The 23,507-nt window shown below is 35.1% G+C and overlaps 1 protein-coding gene and 1 long non-coding RNA gene across 3 annotated transcripts in view; both read left to right on the top strand.

Annotated features, from left to right (window-relative positions):
* LOC115216718 (formimidoyltransferase-cyclodeaminase-like) overlaps window positions 1-23,507 on the top strand; it is a 46,090-nt gene that overhangs the window by 5,525 nt on the left and 17,058 nt on the right. For both annotated transcript variants that reach the window (XM_036506485.1, XM_029786256.2), the window contains exons 2-4: window positions 17,110-17,224; window positions 18,896-19,079; window positions 20,754-20,882. In XM_036506485.1, coding sequence (XP_036362378.1) covers window positions 17,110-17,224; window positions 18,896-19,079; window positions 20,754-20,882 — 428 coding nt within the window. The remainder of the gene's footprint in view (window positions 1-17,109; window positions 17,225-18,895; window positions 19,080-20,753; window positions 20,883-23,507) is intronic.
* LOC118765080 lies at window positions 3,780-12,472 on the top strand. Its single transcript, XR_005000929.1, has 3 exons — window positions 3,780-3,821; window positions 6,954-6,960; window positions 12,243-12,472. It is a non-coding gene; the product is annotated as an uncharacterized LOC118765080 (long non-coding RNA).

Here is a 23,507-nt window from a genome sequence, read left to right as displayed (position 1 = left end):
TATTTTATCTATCTATCTATCTATCTATCTGTCTGTTTCTATCTCTCTACATATATACATATGTGTGTGTATGTATGCATAAGGACTACTATGAAGTCACTTGGAATGGATCCAGAAAACATAGAAACCCTTGCTTCAGATCGAGTTGGACGGCAAACAAAAGTGTGGAGTGGAGGGAAAGCATTTGAAGAGGCCAAGATAATGCATGTAAGATTCAAAAGATATCTAAGAAAAAATGTAACGATTGAGAAGGTGAATGACAATGACCTTTTTGTGTGCACAGTCTGTGACAGACCATGCCTCTCTTTTGCTGGGCTCAAATCTCATCTGTGAACCCATGGAAAACGAACCTCCACCAACTATTCTGCCTATATGTCTGTGCACACCTTTGAATGCAATGTATGCCAGAAGGTTTGCAAATCCAATGGAGGCCTCAAGAGTCATTTTAGGATCCACAAGGATCAGAACTTAACTGCTGCTCTTGGTGGTCCAATTCGGATGTACAATCTGTGTGCATGTCTTTTCAGAACATTATCTAGTTTAAAAAGCTACATCAGATGCCATGATGGTTCTAAGGTGTAGGTACAGGTGGTGGTCAAACTCTGCATGAGGAGTAGACAACCACTAGCATGTGTGTATGTATGTATTATTCTTTAACAAGAATAATATTGTCAGTGACTTCGAAACTTCAGCCTACTAAGCTGTCATTGGAATTCCTCAAAGCTTTACATAGTCTCTGGTTAATTTGTTTTTATTGGGTTTGGTACAGCCTAACCCAATAAAAACTGAAGGATAATATGGTTGTAGGGCAGACTGAGATGAAAAGTTATTATGGAAGATTTTTATGGACTAAATTTGGTGTTATGTTATTGTTCAGAATTCAATGTATAAGCTTTAGTTCTTGGTGCTGTTTTGCAGGGGTTAACAAAAGGGTGTTGGTAGAAGAAAAGGTTAGTTGGTCAGTAGATTTGTAGCAAGCTCAAGTTGTTGATCTTATTTTGACATTAATGGGAGATTTAACCTTTTGTTTTGTTTTTGGAATGTGGAGGTTATAGATAAATGTTCAAAGAATCTACAACCTGTCTTCAAGTAATGAGATTTTTGATGCCTCTGCCATACAATTAGATGAGGTCCTGGCTACCAGTAGTTTTAAGGACAGGATTAGTTAGATGCTGGACCCAAGCCCTACTGAGAGAAAACATCACTGGAGTTTGTTGTAGTTCACACCCTGCTTCCCTTTAAACATAAACACTTGTGCTGGTAAGATATTAGTGGAGAATCACTTTCCCTGTATGAATAGGTTCAGTAAAATTTGTTGTGGGCACACCTCAAGAGATTCCTTTAATGTGTGTCAGAAAGATAGTAGGCAGGCCTGAGATTGTAGCAAGATGCTCGTATAGATACACCACCACATGTCCTATTTTAGGCCACTGTAAACATGGAGACTATCGTATATGAGGCAGAAGTAACATCAAAGGGTCTCAATGGACAGTCAAACAGGTGGCAGTATTTCAGTGAGAGAGAAGGTCCTATCAGGAACAGATTCAACAACATAAATCCTCCTTTAGTATCCAGGAAACACACAATGTCACAGCCTTATCTAGATATGTATGGTCATCAATGAAAGTACTAAGAAGAACTACAGCAAATCTTAAAGAATTGTGAGCCTTATTTTAATAGCAGTAGAAAATGCAGGTAGTGTTTAGCAGGGAAATGGATCATATAGATAAATTTTGGGGACCCAGACATCTACCTAAATGTACCGTATTTGCTACTGCACAATTATTTGTTAATCAGCGATCTCACTGACGATCTACAGATTCCAAATTAGTTTATTTGGCAATTAATAGAGAAACTTCAGTTTGGGATTAACTAATTCATTTTTTGTTCATTCTGGTGTTATAACAGTGTTCCTCATGAATTTTTTCTGTGGTTTGGGTTTTAACTGCCCTTTCTAGCATGTAAGGAGTCCTGTCAAGGGTCTTCTCACTGTGTATAAAAATATTTTATACACTCTTGTATTTTAAAAGATATATCTTCTGACTTTTATTTATGAATGCTAACCACTAGTAATAAATTATGTTAATTTATTACCCTCATATTTATGATACACACACACATATACACGTGTATGTATATGTATTTCATTGAAACTGAAAAGCTTTCACAAACTGCAACTCAGAGTTTCACATAATTGATCATCAGGTAACTGTGAGTACTTTGAGCAATACGATGGTTTCTAAACGGTTCTATATGGTACAGTTTAAGACAGGGAGCTGGCAGAATCATTTGCATGCTTAGAGGCAATTCCTCCATTTTTATGTTCTGAGTTCAAATTCAGTTGAGGCTGTCTTTGATTTCATTCTTTCAGGGTTGATAAAATAAGTACCAGTTGCACTCTAGCGTCAATTTCATCGACTTATCCAGCCCACCACCACACACACACATACCCCACCCCATCCCCACAGCACCCACCCACACAACACCCCCACCACAAAAAAACCTGCTAGCATTGTGCCAAAATTTGTAACCAATAATTAAGCAATCAAACAGACATTTAATGCTGACCAGAGAGGACATTATTTCATTACAAGAATCTGTGAAGTTAAAATGAGTGTCCATCATGGGAAAAATTAAAACATTTTCAGTTGAAACTCAATTAAATTGAACGACATAAATTGCCTGTAAACATGGAAGTAAGTTTAACCATCACAGGTTGGGTGGGAAGGGGACCGGTCGAGAAATGAAGAATTTCAGAAAAATATGTTGGGAAAGATGCAAATGATAGTTAAACATTAAGACAAAGAAAAATGAATTTCACCAAAACAAGAATTTAATTTAAAAATAAATGAATAAATAAGTTTATTATAAAGAAGACATGTCTAACACATTGCAACATGGAAAGAAATGTATCTTAAATTACGATGATGATGAAGATGGTGATATATGTGTATGTATGTATGTATGTTGTCTTGATTAATAAAAATTCTCATGTCTTCTATCTTCTGTTTTTCAATTACCATATACATACATATATATATATATATATAAAAAAGTTGAGTTGTGGGGTATCGCACGAGTGGGATTATATAAGAAAAAAGGTTTGAAAATGCAATTTAAACGATGTTTATTTACTTAACCGGTTTCACTCTTTGGTAAAAGATTGTCAAAAGTTACATTTAAGGAAACATTGAATAATATGGGTTCAAAAAAAGTTTTTTACATAATTGTCACATTGAATATTATGCATCAAAAAAGTTTTTTACATAATTGTCACATTGGATATTATGAATTCAAAAATGTTTTTTTATACATAATTGTCACATTACATGTATAAATATAGTGTTGGTAACAGAGAAGTTCAATAGTGTGATGAGAATATTTGGGAAAATTTGGCAGAAAAGGATAAAACAAATATATTATTGGGAATTGGTTGCGTTAATTATTGGTTGTCGCAAATTGTCACATTACATGTATATATATACAATCTTCGGTATATATATACAGCCTTTTGACAGCAAAAATTAAAATGGATTTTTTATACATCTCAGAATATTTTAAGTACAAGGCGAAATATGTTTTTACTGACCTGTTGGTATTAGCAGAAAGGCTGAACTGAGAGAACAGAGGAAGTAGCCAATGTGGTGTATACTTCCCCTTTATGCATGAATGATTTTGGGGTTATCAGGAGGTTAGTATGCGGGTGTGAATAGATGTGTCCGTGCCCGCTGGTCAATAGCGTCTGTTTGTCACACACATATATACACACACACCACACACACACACACACACACACAACACACACACACACAACACACATAGTAAACAAACACACACCACATACAAAACACACACACACACACACAGAACACAACACACCCCCACACACAACGCACCCACATATATCACATATACACACAGCACACAAATATAATATGTATCTATATATACATACACAGATATATACACACATACACACACAACCACACACACACACACACACCACACAACACACGCACACATACATACATAATATAAATATCACACAAATACACCTAGCATATATATACACACATACAATACACACATACAGCATGTAAGTAATATACATACACAATATATGCATGCAATATACATACGCAGTACATACAATATAATTATATATATAGACAATGCATATACATATATACACAATATACATATAATAGTGTTTACATACACATACATAGATGTACCACATATACACACAATACATACATACAACGCATACACATACACGTACGCATACATATAATATATATACACACACACACACATAACATACATACACAATGTATACATATATATACACGCAATGCACATACATGTATTCATGCATATATAGCACACCTACAATATACATATATACACTGCACACATACACACACATATATACACTTAATTGTACACATACATATACAATACACATACATACAATATATATACACAATGCGCATGCAAATAATGTACATGTTTATACACACATAACAAGCAAATAAATATACACACACACACATACACCACACACATATATATACACATATTATATATATATATATATACACACATACATACATACATACATGCACATACATATATTTTTCACACACATACACATACATATATATATATATAAAAAAATTCACCCCCCCCCACACACAATTACAACCTATAGCGTACACACTCAAATATATCTCTACATGCCGCACACACACACAAACAAGTACTAACATATACACACATACCATGCATATACACACACAACACACACACACATATATATATATATATATATATATATTTAAAAACAAATACACATGTAAATACATACGTACATAATGCTCACACACACACACACATACACACACACCCGTACACAGTGCACACACACACACATATATCACACGTGCACACACACATACACACAACGCGCGCGCACGCACACCACATACACACACACGCACACAGTGCACACACACACACACATATATATATACCCCGCGCACACACACACACAACGTGCACACACACAACACACAACACACACACACACACACACACACACTCACACACATACATCACCTACATATATATAATGCATGCGTGTGCATACGTATGTGTGCGGTCAATGCCCGCTAGTGTGTCCTATGCGTGCCGATGCGCGCATGTGCCCGCCCGCACGATATGCTGTGAGCGTGCGCGCGTCCCTGTGTGCTTGCTCTGGATGTGTTTCCAGGGGGTTTTAGAGTATGTTTAGTTGTGGTCTGTATTTTTGAATAAGATTACTTTCTTATTTATTCGTGTTTGGTCTGTGGTGTTGTCCGAGCATTGGTATAGTGGGAAGACTAAGAATTTGGGGGACTTATTGTGTGCACAAAGGTCTAAGTGTCCACTTAGTGGTATCTGTCTTGTGGAGGGGTCCCTCAGTTGTTGTCGGTGAACTGTCATTCTGTCTCTGAGGGTAAGGCTCGTTTGCCCTATGTAATCTTCGTGGCATCCTTCACACCTTATGACGTAGAGTAAATTTTTTGATGCGCACGTGAAATTATTTTTTATGATGAATGTGTGTCCCGAGTGGAACTTGTACTGATCCCTCAATGAGGTGGATGCAGGTCTTGCAGTTGGGGCGACCACATTTTTTGATGGTGGGCGGTGGTTTTGTGTTGTGTAATTTTGCGTTGGTGAGGAGGTTTTTTAGGGATTTAGGTTGTCTCTTACTTTTTATTATTTTTAGAGCTGCCAGTATTTTTTTCAGGCGTGGGTCTTGATTTAGTTGTGGAATGTTGTTGTATATATAGTGTAAGCTTCTGCATTCCTTGGGTTGTGTGTTGAGAGATAAGGGAGGCTATTGACTGTACTGTGGATGTGTTTGGGTTTTCGAAGGTCTTGAATGTTGATTGATTTGGCCCGTTCTATTCCGTTGTCTACTAGTGATGCCGGGTAATGTCTTTCGAGAAGAATTGCCCTTAGTTCCCGGAGTCTTCTATTTCGTGTTGTGTCATTTGAGACAATAGTGCAGATTCTTCTCGCTAGGTTGAAGGGGATATTTGTCTTTGTGTGTTTTGGTGATTGGAGGTGAATAGAAGGTATTGTTTAGAGTCAGTGGGTTTGTAATGGATGTCAGTTTCAATGTTGACGCCTTTTTTAATGATTAGGATGTCAAGAAAAGGGAGTTGGTCCTGACTATATTCCATTGTGAATTGAATGTTGTTATTTACACTGTTGATAAGGTTTTTGAAGTCTATAAGTTGGTCGAGTGTTTGGGACCATAGGATGAGGCAATCATCTAAGTAGCGTTTCCAGTTCTCCAACAGGTATTTGTGGAAAGACTGGCCGTACTTATATTTGGATTTTTCATAGATATGTGATTCCAGGTAGGCCATCACCAGGTTTGCATAGGTAGGTGCAACTTTCGTACCCATTGCAGTACCTGAGACCTGTCTGTAAGTGTTGTTGTGGAAATACATGAAGTTGTTTTGCAGAATAAATTTGAGGCCCTCAATTATGAATTCTTTTTTAATTCTTTCCGGGATCTCATTGGATATTTATCCAGCCAGAATTTAATGGCTTCCAGTCCAAATTCATGTGGGATTGTGGTGTAAAGATTAATAACATCAAAAGAAACGATTAAGGTGTCTTTATCGGCATGTTTGGGGAGATGGTTTAATAGGTCCAGGTCATCTCTTACAATACTTGGAATGTGTTTCAGTATTGGCTTTAAGATGATATCTATAAAGTTGCTAAGTCTGTGTGTTTCACAACTTGGGCCTGCCACTATTGGTCTCAGTTTGAGATCAGTGGGATGTGGTATAGTGATGCAGGTTGAAGTGGACTTTTTGCAAGCTTCTGTGATAATTTGACTCTTGTGTATTTTTGGAAGCCCATAGAGTGTGCTGGCTTGCAATTAAATTTAGTAATGTAGTCGCATTCCTTTGCTGTCAAGTCATTCCGGTGTTGGTAAATGAGTGCCTTCAGATTGGTCATTGTTTTGGATTGCTGGTAGTCGACTACTCTTTCGTAGTATGTGGTATCCTCTAAAAGGAGAGATACAGAGTTTTTATATTGCTCAGTATTCATAACAACGACCGTACTACCCTTATCAGCTTCCTTTATTGTGACGTCATGATTGTCTCGTAGCGTATGGATGATTTCCCATTCTCTTTTACTGGTGTTGGGTTTGAGTTTAGGTTGTGGGAGTTCACCATAAGGGAAGTTGGAGATGTAATCGCAAAATTTGTCTAAGTTTTGTTTTTGCCTTTTATGGGATTATAGTTGCTTTTGTTACAGACCATTGATTCGTCGATATTATTAGTTTTCCTGTCAAAAAATTCCTCTGTGAGGCGTAATTTTCTGCAAAAGTGCGAGATGTCATCCTGTATTTCCCTCAGTTAGGGTATTGCGGAGTTGGGGTGAATTTTAGTCCTCTTGAAAGGATTTTTATTTGTGGTGTCGACAGGTTAGGTTAGAAAGATTCACTATTTTTGGTTTTCGGGGTTGGTATCTACCATCTGGTGTCGTGGAAACTGATGCCCTTGCCTAAAAAAGGAATCCTGGGGGTTCTTCTATTTGCGGTATTTTGCTGTATGTGATTCTGTCCCCCGTTGACATGTCTGTTGAAGAGGTTTTGGTTGTTGTGATTCTGTCCCCCGTTGCTATGTTGTCTGTTGAGGAGTTTTGGTTGTTCCAGGGTCTGGGTTGTTGGTGTGGCCTCCTGGAAGAGTTTTGGTTATTCCAGGTTTGGGTTGTTTGTCCTGGGTGTAATGTTGGTTCCTTAGAGTGGGTTGGAAACTATATTCATGGTTTAGAAGTGAATCCCTATATGTTGGGGGAGAACTCTGAGTTAGGAGCGGTTTTGGTTGGAATCTACAATCATAGTTCAGAGATGGGTTTCTAAGTGATGGGTAGGATCTCCGAATCTGGAACGGTTCTTGTGTGGGTTGGGGTCTACGTTGTCTGGAAAGTTTGTCGTTTGATGATGGGTGTCTCGGTTCTTTTGATGGGATTGTAGTGCTGTCTGTAAGTTCTGTTGTTGTTGTTGTTGTCGATGTTAGGGGTGGTGTGTGTTCAGTGTTTTGTGGTTGGTTTTCTTTGTTTTTGGCGAGGGGTGTGAGTTGAAGTAGATATTTTAAAATATGTTGCTTGAAAGGTGTTCCTTTGTGAACTCTGTTTCATAATTGGTGAACCAGCTGTTTTTTTCCATTCGCTGGAGGGATGTTATTTCTTCATCCTCGCAGTTTTTTCTCCAGAGTTTGGTGGTTTCATCAAGGAGTGCTCCTTCACAGTGTTTTGAGATTTCAATCTGCATTTCATTGTCAAGGGTCTTGGATTTTTCTTCACTGGCGTTGGCTCTGAGCTGCAAGAGTTCTACTTCCGTTTTGAATTTTTCAAAAGCTAGTTTCTCCCTGAGGTTTTTTTGGTTTTCTGGTTCATTTTGGATGGGTTTTATTTGTAGTTTTCTGGGTAGGATGATAGGGGTGGAGTTGAGCCACTTTTCATAAATGTCAGCTTTGTTGTTATTTTTTATGAAATTCCAGAAGGCAAACTTACGCGCTTTGAGATTTTTACTCCAGGTGTTGTTAAGAGAGCTTTTATTGAGAAGCAGTCTTTAGTTGCTCCTGCTATATATGTGGTGTGTGTGTGCACTGTGTGCGTGTGTGTGTCTGTGTGTGCGTGCGCGCACGTTGTTGTGTATGTGTGTGTGCACGTGTGTATATATGTGTGTGTGTGTGCACTGTGTCGGGTGTGTGTGTATGTGTGTGTGTGTGAGCATTATGTACGTATGTATGTATTTACATGTGTATTTGTTTTTTAATATTAATATATTATATATATATATATGTGTGTGTTGTGTGTGTATATGCATGGTATGTGTGTATATGTTAGTACTTTGTTTGTGTGTGTGTGCGGCATGTAGAGATATATTTGAGTGTGTACGCTATAGGTTGTAATTTGTGTGTGTGGGGGGGGGTGAATTTTTTATATATATATATATGTATGTGTATGTGTGTGAAAAAATATATGTATGTGCATGTATGTATGTATGTATGTGTGTAATATATATATATATATATATATATGTGTATATATATGTGTGTGTGTGTATGTGTGTGTGTGTATATTTATTTGCTTGTTTATGTGTGTATAAACATGTACATTATTTGCATGCGCATTGTGTATATGTATATTGTATGTATGTGTATTGTATATGTATGTGTACAATTAAGTGTATATATGTGTGTGTATGTGTGCAGTGTATATATGTATATTGTAGGTGTCTATATATGCATGAATACATGTATGTGCATTGCGTGTATATATATGTATACATTGTGTATGTATGTTATGTGTGTGTGTGTGTATATATATATTATATGTATGCGTACGTGTATGTGTATGCGTTGTATGTATGTGTATTGTGTGTATATGTGGTACATCTATGTATGTGTATGTAAACACTATTTATATGTATATGTGTATATATGTATATGCATTGTCTATATATATATATTATATGTATGTACTGCGTATGTATATTGCATGCATATATTGTGTATGTATATTACTTACATGCTGTATGTGTGTATTGTATGTGTGTATATATATGCTAGGTGTATTTGTGTGATATTTATATTATGTATGTATGTGTGCGTGTGTTGTGTGTGGTGTGTGTGTGTGTGTGGTGTTGTGTGTGTATGTGTGTTATATATCTGTGTATGTTATATATAGATACATATTATATTTGTGTGCTGTGTATATATGTGATATATGTGGGTGCGTTGTGTGTGGGGGTGTGTGTGTTCTGTGTGTGTGTGTGTTGGTGTATGTGGTGTGTGTTGGTTTTACTATGTGTGTGTGTGTGTGTGTTGTTGTGTGTGTGTGTGTGTGTGTGTGTGTATATATGTGTGTGACAACAGACGCTATCTGACACATCTATTCACACCCGCATACTAACCTCCTGATAACCCCAAAATCATTCATGCATAAAGGGGAGAAGTATACACCACATGGCTACTTCCTCTGTTCTCTCAGTTCAGCCTTTCTGCTAATACCAACAGGTCAGTAAAAACATATTCTCGCCTTGTACTTAAAATATTCTGAGATGTATAAAAAATCCATTTTAATTTTTGCTGTCAAAGGCTGTATATATATACCGAAGATTGTATATATTTACATGTAATGTGACATTTGCGACAACCAATAATTAACGCAACCAATTCCCAATAATATATTTGTTTTATCCTTTTCTGCCAAATTTCCCAAATATTCTCATCACACTATTGAACTTCTCTGTTACCAAACACTATTTTATACATGTAATGTGACAATTATGTATAAAAAAACATTTTTGAATTCATAATATCCAATGTGACAATTATGTAAAAACTTTTTTGAATGCATAATATTCAATGTGACAATTATGTAAAAACTTTTTTGAACCCATATTATTCAATGTTTCCTTAAATGTAACTTTTGACAATCTTTTACCAAAGAGTGAAACCGGTTAAGTAAATAAACCGTTTAAAAATTGCATTTTCAACCTTTTTTCTTATATATATATATATATATATATATATATATATATATATATATATATATATATATGAGTTCATTGATTAAACCTCACTAAGTTAAATATTTAAACCACCTGAAGAATGACTGTAACTCGAAATTTCAAGAATTGGACAGCCATGAAACGATCGTAGTGTTATACTAATTATCTTTTTTAATAATTTTGATATATATTTAAATAATATAAATTAATTAATCTTATGTATTGGCTTAAGTTTTTCATTGTATGATTTGCCTAATAGTGGTTTTATCTCTAATTTAATATAATATATATAATATATATATATATATATATATAGATATATATATATATAAGTATAAGATCCTTATTTAAGAATAAAATAGCAATTTTATCAAGTGGTCAGCATGGAAAAAAATAACCTTCAAAGGTAATAATTATTAAAATTATAAATTAGGATATCTACGAGATACCACCATGCTGAAAATAGCAGCCATGATCAGACTCTAAAACCACCTTATTGTCCATATATCAACACGTATTGATATATGGACAAATAAGGTCGTTTTAGAGTCTGATCATGGCTGCTATTTTCAGCATGGTGGTATCTCGTAGATAACCTAATTTATTTATAATTATATATATATATATATATATATATATATATATGTATGTATATACGTATGTATGTATGTATAAATAAATAAATAAAATTTTGAAATTCAGAGAGACAGACAAACAGACAGGCAGAGTAAAAGTGCAATGAAGAATGTGGAATAATTTGAATGATTCTCTAACTGAATTAAGCAAGCATGCTAATTAGCCATTACAGAATTACATCGGCCTTTGAACATGAGTGCCACAATGGCAGGAAAGAGTAATTAGGAAAATAAAGAAATCAACAATTAATTATATTGTTTGTGGAATTCAATATTCATGAACATTGTTATCAGAACTTTTAATTTGTAATCCCCTTTCAAAGCAATCCTTGGTTTATAGTTTCAAAGATGTCCTTTCTTCATGTTAGCTACATTCCAAAATCCAAGAAAATCAACAAAAATTTATTCATGGTCAGACAAACATTTTCTTAAACTGATAAACTTGTGTGTTTAGCACATATTTTCTTCAGTTTCAGGGTTTGTTTTATTAACAATGTGTGTGTGTGTGTGTATACATCTCATCTAGGTCATCCCATATATATATTTCCTTTGAAACAAAATCCACATCACCTCGCCCAGATCAACCAGGGTCTTCTGACAGGATCCTTCTCTTTGATAAGAGAATTGTGGAACATAATCCTCATTGCAAGGTCTCGGACATAACAGAACAAGTTGATGTCAGTCCCAGAACAACTGTCAGGTATCTCCACAAACTTGGTTACTATGGCAGAGCAGAAAGGAGGAAGCCATTTCTTCGACCAGCTGACATCAAGCAGAGAAAAGATAAGGCCAGTGAGATGGTGGAGAGGCCACTATCATTTTAGGACACTGTCATATTCTCTGATAAGTCCAGATTTGCTGTATTTCCTGATAGTGATTGAATGTGGGTCTGGAGGATCTGTGATCAAGAATTTGATAGGAAAAGATTGCAGCCAACAATGAAACAAGGCAGATATTCTGTGATTATCTGGGGAGCAATTTGGAGCAATGGTTGATTAGAACTGGTGGAGTGTGAGAGAAATATAAACTCAGATAAATATGTGGCCATATTGCAGAAAGGGCCCCTTCCAATCTTCTCCGGTGGTGAAATGACAAAAGAAGACTCTTTATTTATGGAAGATGGGGCTCCTTATCACATGGCTAAAATGACCCAAGATTTGTTGAATGAGAATAGCATTAAAAAGCCTTCATGACCAAGCCAGTTGCCAGATATGAACCCTATTGAACACCTCTGGGGCGTAATGAACAGGACATTTCATAAAAAGAACAAGAAAGCATCTTCAAAGCCAGATCTTTTGATATTATTGCATGAAATTTGGCAAGAAATTCCACAAGAGAATATTCATCATCTGATGAGTAACATGCCTAATAGGGTCTTTGCATTGAAAAATGTAAAGGGCATGTCTACTAAATATTAAATATTCACATTATAATGATTAATAAATAATTTGAATGTATAATTTCAGATTTAACCCTTTAGTGTTCAGATTACTCTGTTAAATGTAATACTTTCCCACTCAAATGTTTTGAATTAATCATGCATTATCATATATCTTTGAGGTTTCAATGATGTGATTGTTTATATTTAGAATGACATTGTCGGGTAGGTGTGAGAGTCCAGATATTGCCAGTTTGAATATAAAACATGTAGAATATCTGGGCCAGATATGGCCAGTTTAAACACTAAAGGGTTAAAGAAATTTTTATGATTATAAGGGTGTCTATTTACTTTTGTCACGTTTGTGTACATATGTACATATATATACACATATATATATATGGAGGTGTGTGTGTGTGTATGTATCATCATCATCATTTAATGTCCATCTTTCATGCATGCATGGGTAGGACAGTGACAGGAGCCAGCCAGGTAGAAAATCTACCCAAGGCTGCTGAATGCTTTTAATGTGGCACCAGCACTGTATTCATATATTCATATATATATATATATATCATCATCATCACCATCGTTTAACGTCTGTTTTCCGCGCTAGCACGGGTTGGACGGTTCGACCGGGGTCTGGGAAGCCAGGAGGCTGCACCAGGCTCCAGTCTGATCTGGCAGTGTTTCTACAGCTGGATGCCCTTCCTAACGCCAACCACTCCGCGAGTGTAGTGGGTGCATTTTACATGCCACTGGCACAGGTGCCAGGGGAGTCTGGCAGCGGCCACGATTGGTTGGTGCTTTTAACGTGCCACCGGCACAGAAGCCAGTCAAGGCGGCGCTGGCATCGACCACGTTCGGATGGTGCTTTTTACGTGCCACCGGCACAGAAGCCAGTCGAGGCGGTGCATGCATACATATATGTGTTTGTGTGTATGTATGTATATATATATATATATATATATATTATATATATATATATATATATATATGTATGTATATATATATACATATATATATATAGGTGAGAGAGTTGATGTGTGAAAGCACGTGGTTGGATGTATAAAAAATAAAAAAATAGTGAAAAAACTACAGAAGGCTTGTGTTATAAGGTTAAAGAATATATTTAAGTCGTCATATTAGAAAAATGTTATAAAATTTTGTGTATAGTAACATAGTCTTTGGAGAAATAACCGGTTTCCTATTTTCTTTTCAAATTTCTCAAATTTGTTTACCTACATCATGTCATGTCTTTGACACAATGTAGGTAAAGAAATTTGAGAAATTTAAAAAGAAAATATGAAACCGGTTATTTCTCCAAAAACTATGTTACTATACACAAAATTTTATAACATTTTTCTAATATAACGACTTAAGTAGATTTTCACTCTTTTTTATTTTTTATACATACATATATATATATATATATATATATATATATATACATACATTTTTTATACATACATATATATATATATATCCTACTTAATGTGGACATATTGTAAGAATGCCTCAGTTCTGGAGTATTTGTCATGAGAAAGCTTCTCATATATTCATATAATACTAAAAAGCACAAAAATGTCCAACACCCGTGGTGGAACTGCTGAACATGTGATTTCTGCAATGTTTGCACATCATCAGCAGTAGATATCCACTATCAGTATTCTATGGTCATATAACTTTCTTGTCACCAACTTTTACTTGCTTTGCACAAGATACCAGTGGAATCAATTTCGAAAACCTGTCATTGCAAAACAAATTCCTTAACCATTCAGCCAGATGTGCATCTATAGCAACAAGAAGGAAATCAGGTTACATATCTGTAACATATCTGTTACCTATTTGTAACATAATGTAACATTACTGTCAAAGTAAGGCTTCATTATTGTTTTCAGCCCAGTTGTGGCCCCAAGTGTGCACTTACACTTCACCCTTACAACTAAAAGGAGTTTCCTGCTACAGATCAAGAGAAAAAAGATAAAAGCCATTGTCAACTGGGTCTCAGGTTCAATCTTATTAGGTGGCACCTTGGGCAAGTGTCTTATACTGTAGCCTTGTGTCAACCAAAGCCTTGTCAGTAGATTTGGTAAATGGAAACTGAAAGAAGCCTGTCATATATATATATATATTATATATATATATATATATATATATAAATGTGTGTGTGTGAGAGTCTTTGTGCCTGTGTTTGCTCCCTGCCACACACACTGCTTGACAACTGGTGTTGGTGTATTTATGTCCCTGTAACTTGGCAGTTTGGCAAAAGAAACCAACAGAATAAGTACCAGGCTAAAAAAAATATTAAGTTTTTGGAGGAGTTCTTTTAGCTAAAACTTCTTTAAGGTGATGCCCCAGCATGGCCATAGTCTAATGACTGAAACAAGTAAAATCTGAAAAAAAGCAATAATAAACCATATAACAGAATGTTTTCAGTGTAAACCAAAACTATTGTCTAATTTGCTCTTCATTGTCAGTCACATTATCAACACTTTATACAGAAGTTGATAAACAGGACATATCTTGGAGACAGCAGTCTCTTTCAAGATTTATAATCTAAATTTTGTGGCTGTTATTTAAACCCAAAACATTATCAATTTCTACCATTATAAATATTAAATTTATATTATACAATAAATTAGCTATCTTGTTATATAACGAGAAGCATTGACATCCTTAATGAAATAGTTTCATCTATGAAAATATCTGATAGTCTTTGACAAGATATTGTGCTCTATTTGTCTTGAACTTTCCAAGACAATATGGCTGGTGTAAAGCAAGAGTTATAAATTCAAATATAAAATTATTTTCTCTTACGAAAATGGATGAAATATTTGAGATGAGGTTAGACTGATAATTCAGATTTAACTCTTAATAGTCATTCTGCAATAAATGGTATATCATTGTTTCACTAATAATTTTGCATGTTTTCGTGTGAATAGGACTATTTAAGATGGTGGCTATTTTGGTTATCCAGTTGGATACAGCCTCTACGAGAAAAAGGATTGAGTGCTACCAACTACACCACACAAAATAATGATGTTGTTTTGGTTCACAACTGACCTCAGATTTACCTGCCAAGTTACTCCTGCAGGCAAAATAGCTTCACCTCACCTATTTATGCTTTGTCAGTTGTTGTTTTACTGGCTAATGAAGCTGTGTTCCTACAAATATACAAAAAACTTAGATTTTCTTCACTTTGATTTTTTCCTCACTTCACCACCAGTCAAGATCACACTAACTTTATTTCAAGAGGTTGTCTTGAAAAACTACAAAGATTACATTGGAATGTGTCCCTGGTCAGCTTCTTGTGTCCACTGATTATTCTTAGCCATATTCAGCTTTACTTGGGCTTGTTATGTTTATAAAAGGTTCCATGGTCTTCTGTCAAAGAAAAGTTCCAAAACTGTTTGGCACCAAATTCTGCTTGTTTCTTGGATCTATTATCTTTTGTTTCAGTCATTAGATTGTGGCCATGCTGGAGCACTGCCTTGAAGAATTTTGATCAAATGAATTGCCCTCAGTACTTATTTTTTAAGCCTGGGACTTTCTCTATTGGCCCCTTTTGCAGAACTGCTAGGTTTCAGGGTTATAAACACACCAACACCGGTTTTCAAGTGGTGGAGAGAGGGGGGGGCAAAAGACACAAAACACACCCACACCCACACACACACATGTATGACAAGCTTCTTTTGGTTTCCATCTACCAAATCCACTCCACAAAGCTTTGGTCAGCACTGAACTATAGTAGAAGACACTTGCCCAAGGTGCCACACAGTAGGACATGAACCCAGAACCATGTGGTTGGGAAGCAAGCTTCTTACCACACAGCTATGCCTACTTTGCATATGGTGAATAGGCCAGTGGCTACTTTTTTTGATGCTAAAGTGCCCACCTTCAATCCTTGTCTGTGGAATGTAAGCACCTCAAGAATTTTAAGAATACAATGTAGCACAATCAGAATGCAACAATTTTTACTCTAAAATTACAGTTTTCCAGTTTTTTTAATTATTATATTATTGTATCATTGTATTGTTGTACATGTGGTATTGTTGTGTGTTGGCCATTTGCCTGAGCAGGTGTAACCGTTTTTGAATAAAGACTAAAAAAGAAAAAGAAAAAAATCAAGAAGTGTGTGTGTGTGTGTGTGTGCGTGTGCGTGCCTGTGTGTATGTGCCTGACTATGACTGCATTAACATCAACCTTCTCTGATAAGATACAAAAGGTGACTCTTTATCTTCATATGTCACAGCTGTTTGTCATTTACAAATGTCTTTGCATATCTTCTTTTCCTTTCCTTTTTTTCTTTCTTTCCTTTTCTTCTTTTTTGTTAATCAATTTGTAAAAGATTTTGTAAGGTAGCATGCACCAGTTGATAAAGAAGTTGATAATCAACTTTCTTAATTCAATTTCATTGGTCAATTATTAAACTCAGTTTGGTTTGTCAATCATTAGAAAATTTTATTCAGTAAATTAATTCTCTTTTGTCTCATTGTTATCAGCACCAAAGAAAGGAACAGAAACAAATCTCTTTCTACAGGGTTCTACAGAAAAATGTTTGCCAATGAAAAAATAATTGAATGTGTTCCAAACTTTTCTGAAGGTTCTGATCAAAAAGTGAGTATTTCATTTGTTCCCTTTAATTACTTCCAATGAAGGGGTCTTTGTGTTGTTTTTTTATACATATATATATTTTATTGATATGTTTATCATAAATAACAAGATTATTCCAACATGATCATGATTCTGATGACAATGGCAACACTGTCAACAATGGTGATGTCATCACTAATGATGATGATGATGATGATGATGATGACAACAATGATGATGAAGAGTTTATTGATGATGACAGTGATGTTAGTGATGATGTCAGCAATGTTTTATTAAACTCCCACATACAAGTAAAAAATCCCTAACTCAATGAATAAACCATTCCACCTGCCCATAAATGTCTCTCGCAGACCCCATAGGTCTTCCCCTGTCTTTATAGAGTCAGGTGTGATGATTCTTTGAATCTTGATACATGTGTAGTTTGTGTTTTAACTGTGAACATTCTGACTTTTTATTTTTGTATTTCAACTTGATTTCATTCTCATAATCCTTTGCCACAGTATTTTATGCTAACAGGGATAAACTTTATTAAATGAGATAATTTCTAAGAAATATGTTTCCAGTTTTCTTAATCTCCAGTCCGACAAGAATAGCAAACGTATTGTCTTTTATTATGACTCTCCCATCATCACAGCTACAACTACAATGAAATCTGTTATGCCAATAGCATCATAATAAGACTGAAATATGTCAGAAGTTATCTACCATACTTACCAAAATAATTGAAACAATATTAGTCACACCAGTTGTATACTGAGGTCAATCTAATTGACTGGCCCCGGGGATCTTTTCAGTCTAACCGACAGATTTTTTAATTAATTGAAGCAGCTAAAGTTAAAGAAAAGTTGAAAGAATAAAAGATAGCAAGTATCCATATTCCAAATATTGGGATTCCTGTATAAAATAATATAAACTTATAAACTTGCATTATTATTTTTTTTTTTTCCTTGAAGACAGAAATTTCATTTTTCCTTTTGTCAGGAAGATTTGGTTGCTCTTTCTAGCAACTCGAGCAACGAGGTACTTATTTCAAAAGTAAAAACTTGTGGAAATTCCACCCTCACCAGACTAGATACAGTTTAACACACTTTAACTTTCTCCTCCATTCAACAACACTCTGGCAGGAAGAATTTTTTTTCCTTTTTTTTAGATGTAAACATTCAAATTTACCATTATTCTTCATTTAATGGGTTAAAGGAAAATAACCCTAACCCTTGCTCCCTTTTCTTTAATGTTGTCTTCTCCCTCTGTTTTAGATTCCCTCATGAAGTAGCCATGTTATCTGAATCTGAACAATTGCAGAAGAATGTCTGTGATTACTGCACTGTCTTAACATGAAACTTGAAGTAGCTCATGTATAACTCCTGTATTTGTTAAATGATATTCATCACTTGCTGGATTGAATACTTCCTTGCTCGTCTACAAACAAGTGAACAGTAAATTCATACATGCACGCATGCATACAACACACATACACACATACACATACATACACACATACATACATGCGTACATACATACACACATACATACATACATCATTTCATATCCATTTTCCATGCTGGCATGTGTTAGACATACATATATATATTTATCCTTTTCTTTCTCTCAGATCTTTCTCTTTGCAATAGCTTGTTATGTCATGAGTTGTTCTTTTACTAATTTCCTTACCAGATCATTGATGCCATTTCCAATGCTATAGCTGAGACTAATGGCTGTTCTTTGCTTGACGTTGACAATGGTCCATCAGCAAACAGAACTGTCTACACATTTGTTGGTTCCCCAGAAGCAGTAGTGGAAGGTGCCCTTAGAGCATCCAGAGAAGCCTTCAAACTTATTGATCTGAGTCAACAACATGGTAAGGAACTGTTACAGGATCACTCTATTTCTTTGATTCCCAATGTGGGGCATGGTAATATTTTGGTGAGGTATGTATAGGGTTATGCTGAATTTTTATAACTTTTGTACACAATGTTTAGTATACCAATTGAGAAAGGGGGTAATTCAAGAATGAGTTATTAAAAAAAAAATTCTTTACATCCCTTCTGTGGATAATTTTATCAAATTTTGGACACTTTAGAGGCAATAGGTCATTTTCATCTTATTCATAAGATTTGATGGAGCTGGAGGCTGGTGCAGCTCTCTGGATAGTCAGCTCCTGTTAAAGCATCCAACCCATGCCAACAGAAGCATAAGGCAGCAAAATAAATTCTTAACCACTCAGTTATACCTGCACTTAAAACATTCATTTCTAGCTTTTTATTTTAATTTCATCTTGAGACTAAATTTGGTCAGTTGACTCGACTATATTGCTTAATCTTAATCCTTTAGCATCTTAATCCTTTAGCATTTGGATTATTCTATGATATGTGATGCTTATTTATTCACATTGTCTTCAATTATGCATTATTTCATAACTTTGCAATTTCAATGATGTGATTGTTTTATTCTTCAGTTTAGTGGTGTGTGAAAACATGTAGGTTATTACAAATGCGTGTGTGCGTGTGTGGTTTGTGTGTGTGTGTGTGTGTGTGTGTGTGTGTGTTGTGTGTGTGTGTGTGTGTATGTGTGTAGTATAGAACTGGTCAGTATTGAAAGCAATGCCATCTTAATTCCCTATGGAGAAATAAACTGGAGACAGACTTATGTGTGCAGGTGTGTCTAAGAGTACTGAGTTTTTTTTATCACTGATGAGAATGAGGGATAAAAGAATTGAATGTGAGTGATAAGAAATGGGTTGAAATGGAGTGGAAGTAAGGGGTGGTGTCAGTGAAGGAAGAGAAAGAGGCAGAAAGAGAGAGAGAGAAAGTGAGAAGACAGAGAGGGCATAAATTATATTAATTTTATGTTAATATAATTACTTCTACCAACATTGTTATGAAGAACTGGTATGTTCTCAGTGGGAACAGAGCTGGGTATGATCTTAAAGTTCCTGCAGACAAAATAACTGCAATATTTTCTCTTTACCAAATAGTGATGGAACTTAAGATTTTTAGAAGAGCAGAAAATGAGGAAATGTACAATTTGTATCATTCCTAAAACATTAGAAATGAATATGAAGGAGTCCATTTTTTCCTTGCAATTAAAGTAAGATTCTTGAACTCTGCTCCCCAAGAATTTACCATTAATTTACCATCTGGTTTTTCATTTCTACTGATTTAATTTTTGCAATCTCTGACTTGTGCTTTTTTGTTTTCTTTTTTTTTCAAAGTCTTCTAATTGTATTTGACAGAATATAAAATTTATTCAAGCACACATTATTACAGCTAGTAAGGAAAATAGGCTGCCCAACTTGTATGAAATAGCAGCAAAATTTCCCATTAAAATTCTGTTAAACAATCCTAAAAATAGTTAACTGAGTCCTGATTGTAAAACATGAGAAAAGTAGGAAAGACTCACAGATGGAATACCATTTAGGTAAATGAGGAATCTAATTAGTGATGAATATAATTAGCAGAGTTTTATGATGAAAAAGTTATCTCCAATTGCCAAGGCAAGATTACACTTGTTATTAATTTTATTCATTTTGAAGGAGAACATCCAAGAATTGGCTCTCTGGATGTGTGTCCATTCATTCCTGTACGTGGTGCCACCATGGACGACTGTGTCAAATGCTCAGAAGAATTTGCTGATAAATTATCAAAGGAATTAAATATACCAGGTAATTAATGAAATTAGAAATACCAAGTAATTAAAATTTGTTTTTCTTTCTTTCTATATTTGTTTATTGCTTATTTTTTTTATTAATTCATTTATTTCCTTTTGCATCTGTTTTTAAATTGTACTTAACTTTTGCAAGTGTCATTGGCATTGTTACTGCTAATGTTGTCCAGGAGATCGATGGAATATTAATGCCTGTCACTTTTTGATGTATTGTAGTGTTGTAAGTGCTATGTAGCAGTTTGTATATATTAATGCAGCAGTTGACATGTGGCCATGGCTAGTCATTCTGCTTAGCTCGTCCTTCAGGATATCCAGAATACCCCCCTCCTTAACAAACAAACAGCATTGAGTCACCAGTTGAGTTACTGAGGGATCAACCATGCAGAGCTATACTACATTACACAGTTACCTTTTTTAAGTGATATCACCCACTAGAAACAGTAGCTTCATTCCCTCAAATCACACCCTACAGCCGACATATATAGTATTAATAATGATAAGGAGGATGGAGATTTTTTACATCCATAATTTTATTTACAGCATTCTTTTCTGGACCTACATGCATTTCAACTGCATTGATTGCACACTGTAGGATATGCAGACTGGTGTCATGTTCAGTGCAGTTCCTCTCTGCCATTTCAAAGTGAAACTGAAGGAATCAACAAACTGAACGAATAAAGTGTTTTTTGGGAGGTATGGGTGCTACAAAAGGACCATTGGGGTTAGCCAGCATCTGAAAGTGAATTTAGAGAAAACATGGTAACTGCCAAGATAATATATCCTTTTAAGCTCGTTTTTGGATATATACATATATATATATTTCCAAGAAAGTTAGAGGTTGTGAATCCAACCAACTAAGGGATAATATCTATCCAATATACTGCTGGTAGAAAACCCAATTATTAATACACAATTAACTACCGAGTGTCCTAAATTGCTATTACATTACCGAGTGTCCTAAATAGGTGAGGGTAAAGAGATATTTTACCAATAAATTATAGAGCAATAAGAAAATGGAGGGGATCAATAGGTGGTTCATCAATTTTTAGACATTATATTATATCAATTTATTTATTTATTTACTAAAATGACAATTACAAGAATATACATACATGTATAACATATTATGCTTTACATATAAAATATATTAGTATATTAGGATACCAGTAATTATTAAATTACTGGTTAGTAGTTGAGCTGAAACTATGGTTGACTGGAAAATGTCTATCTATCAGTGCTAAGAAATGCTTGCCTATATTAAAGGTCACCTCGGGTGAGTAGGGGTGTGTGAACCAGATAGTTTTCCTATTCCTATGTTTCCTCTTCTTTATTATTGAACTGGTGGCAGGTGTATAGGTTATTTCCTTGCTAAATCCACTATTTTTTAGAGCCTTATTATATACTGGGGCAACGCTATTAAAAATGTCCCAATCAGAGGAGAGGTTAGAAATTCTTTTGCTAATGTTTTTAACTAAATTTTTAAACACCATGGGGGGATGGCAGGAACCCACATTAATATAACTAAGTCTATCATTGGGCTTCCTATAAGGTTTATAAATATTCTTATTTAGATCTAAGGATTTATTGCTCATATAATTTTTTTTTTAACTAATTTTTCTGTATTCTACCTTCCACCCTGTATTTTTTCTGTGTGTATATAGATGTGCATATGGAATTTTTTGCATGTGCATGTGGATGTGTGCACCTGTGCAGGTATGTGCTTATATAGACGTGTGTGTGTGCATGCATGTGAGTATGTGTGTATATAGACATGTTTTACTCTTATTGCTTATTTTAAAACTTTTTTACATATTTTTCCATTTTTTGCTTTTAGCCCTGTTTTTTCTTATGAATGTGCATATATAGATGTGTGTATGAACCTTTTCTGTGCCCGTGTGTGTGTGTGTGCGAGCGTGTATGCGAGTATGTATATATTTTTTGGCGAATGTGTAGGTGAGCACATTTTTTGTTTCAAGTGAGGGTGGATGAGTATATACATATAGGCGCATGTACTTGGGTGTGATGGCACTCATGTGTATGTATGGACATGCACGCTTACGCGATTACTATGAATATTTTTACTCCCTTACCTTTACTCCCTCCCCTTACTTAGTAGTCATTCTAATAGCTCTTTTGTCTTAATAACGGTCAATCACTCAGTAACTTCCCTTTGTTTTAATGAACATTTTCATAGCATTTTTTCGATGGCCCAATAACTGAAGAGATGCTGGCGTGGGTTTCCACCCTGACATCCGAAACTCAGAGTTTTTTCATGGCTACCGAATAATTGTCACATATCATATTTACAAATAAATTCCTCTATTTACATAATATCGAGGTCTCTTTCATTCTTTAGTTATCTCGCCATTTCTATCAATATATATATATATATATATATATATGGGGTTACCCTGGGTTTTCTGTTCATGTCATATCGTCAGACCCCAAGATCTGTTGGCCTAAGACCTTTTTAAAATATCCTCTTTGAAATATTTTAAAGAGGTCTTAGGCCAACAGGTCTTGGGGTCTGACAATATGCCATAAAGTTAAACCCTTTATGAACAAGAAACCCAAGGTAACCCCATAAACCAGCCTTCCTCAGTAAAATATCTATGTGTATATA

Source organism: Octopus sinensis, linkage group LG10 (assembly GCF_006345805.1).
Source record: "Octopus sinensis linkage group LG10, ASM634580v1, whole genome shotgun sequence".
NCBI lineage: Eukaryota > Metazoa > Mollusca > Cephalopoda > Octopoda > Octopodidae > Octopus > Octopus sinensis.
Note: the sequence above shows the minus strand (reverse complement) of the source record. Positions and strands in the feature narration are given on the sequence as shown.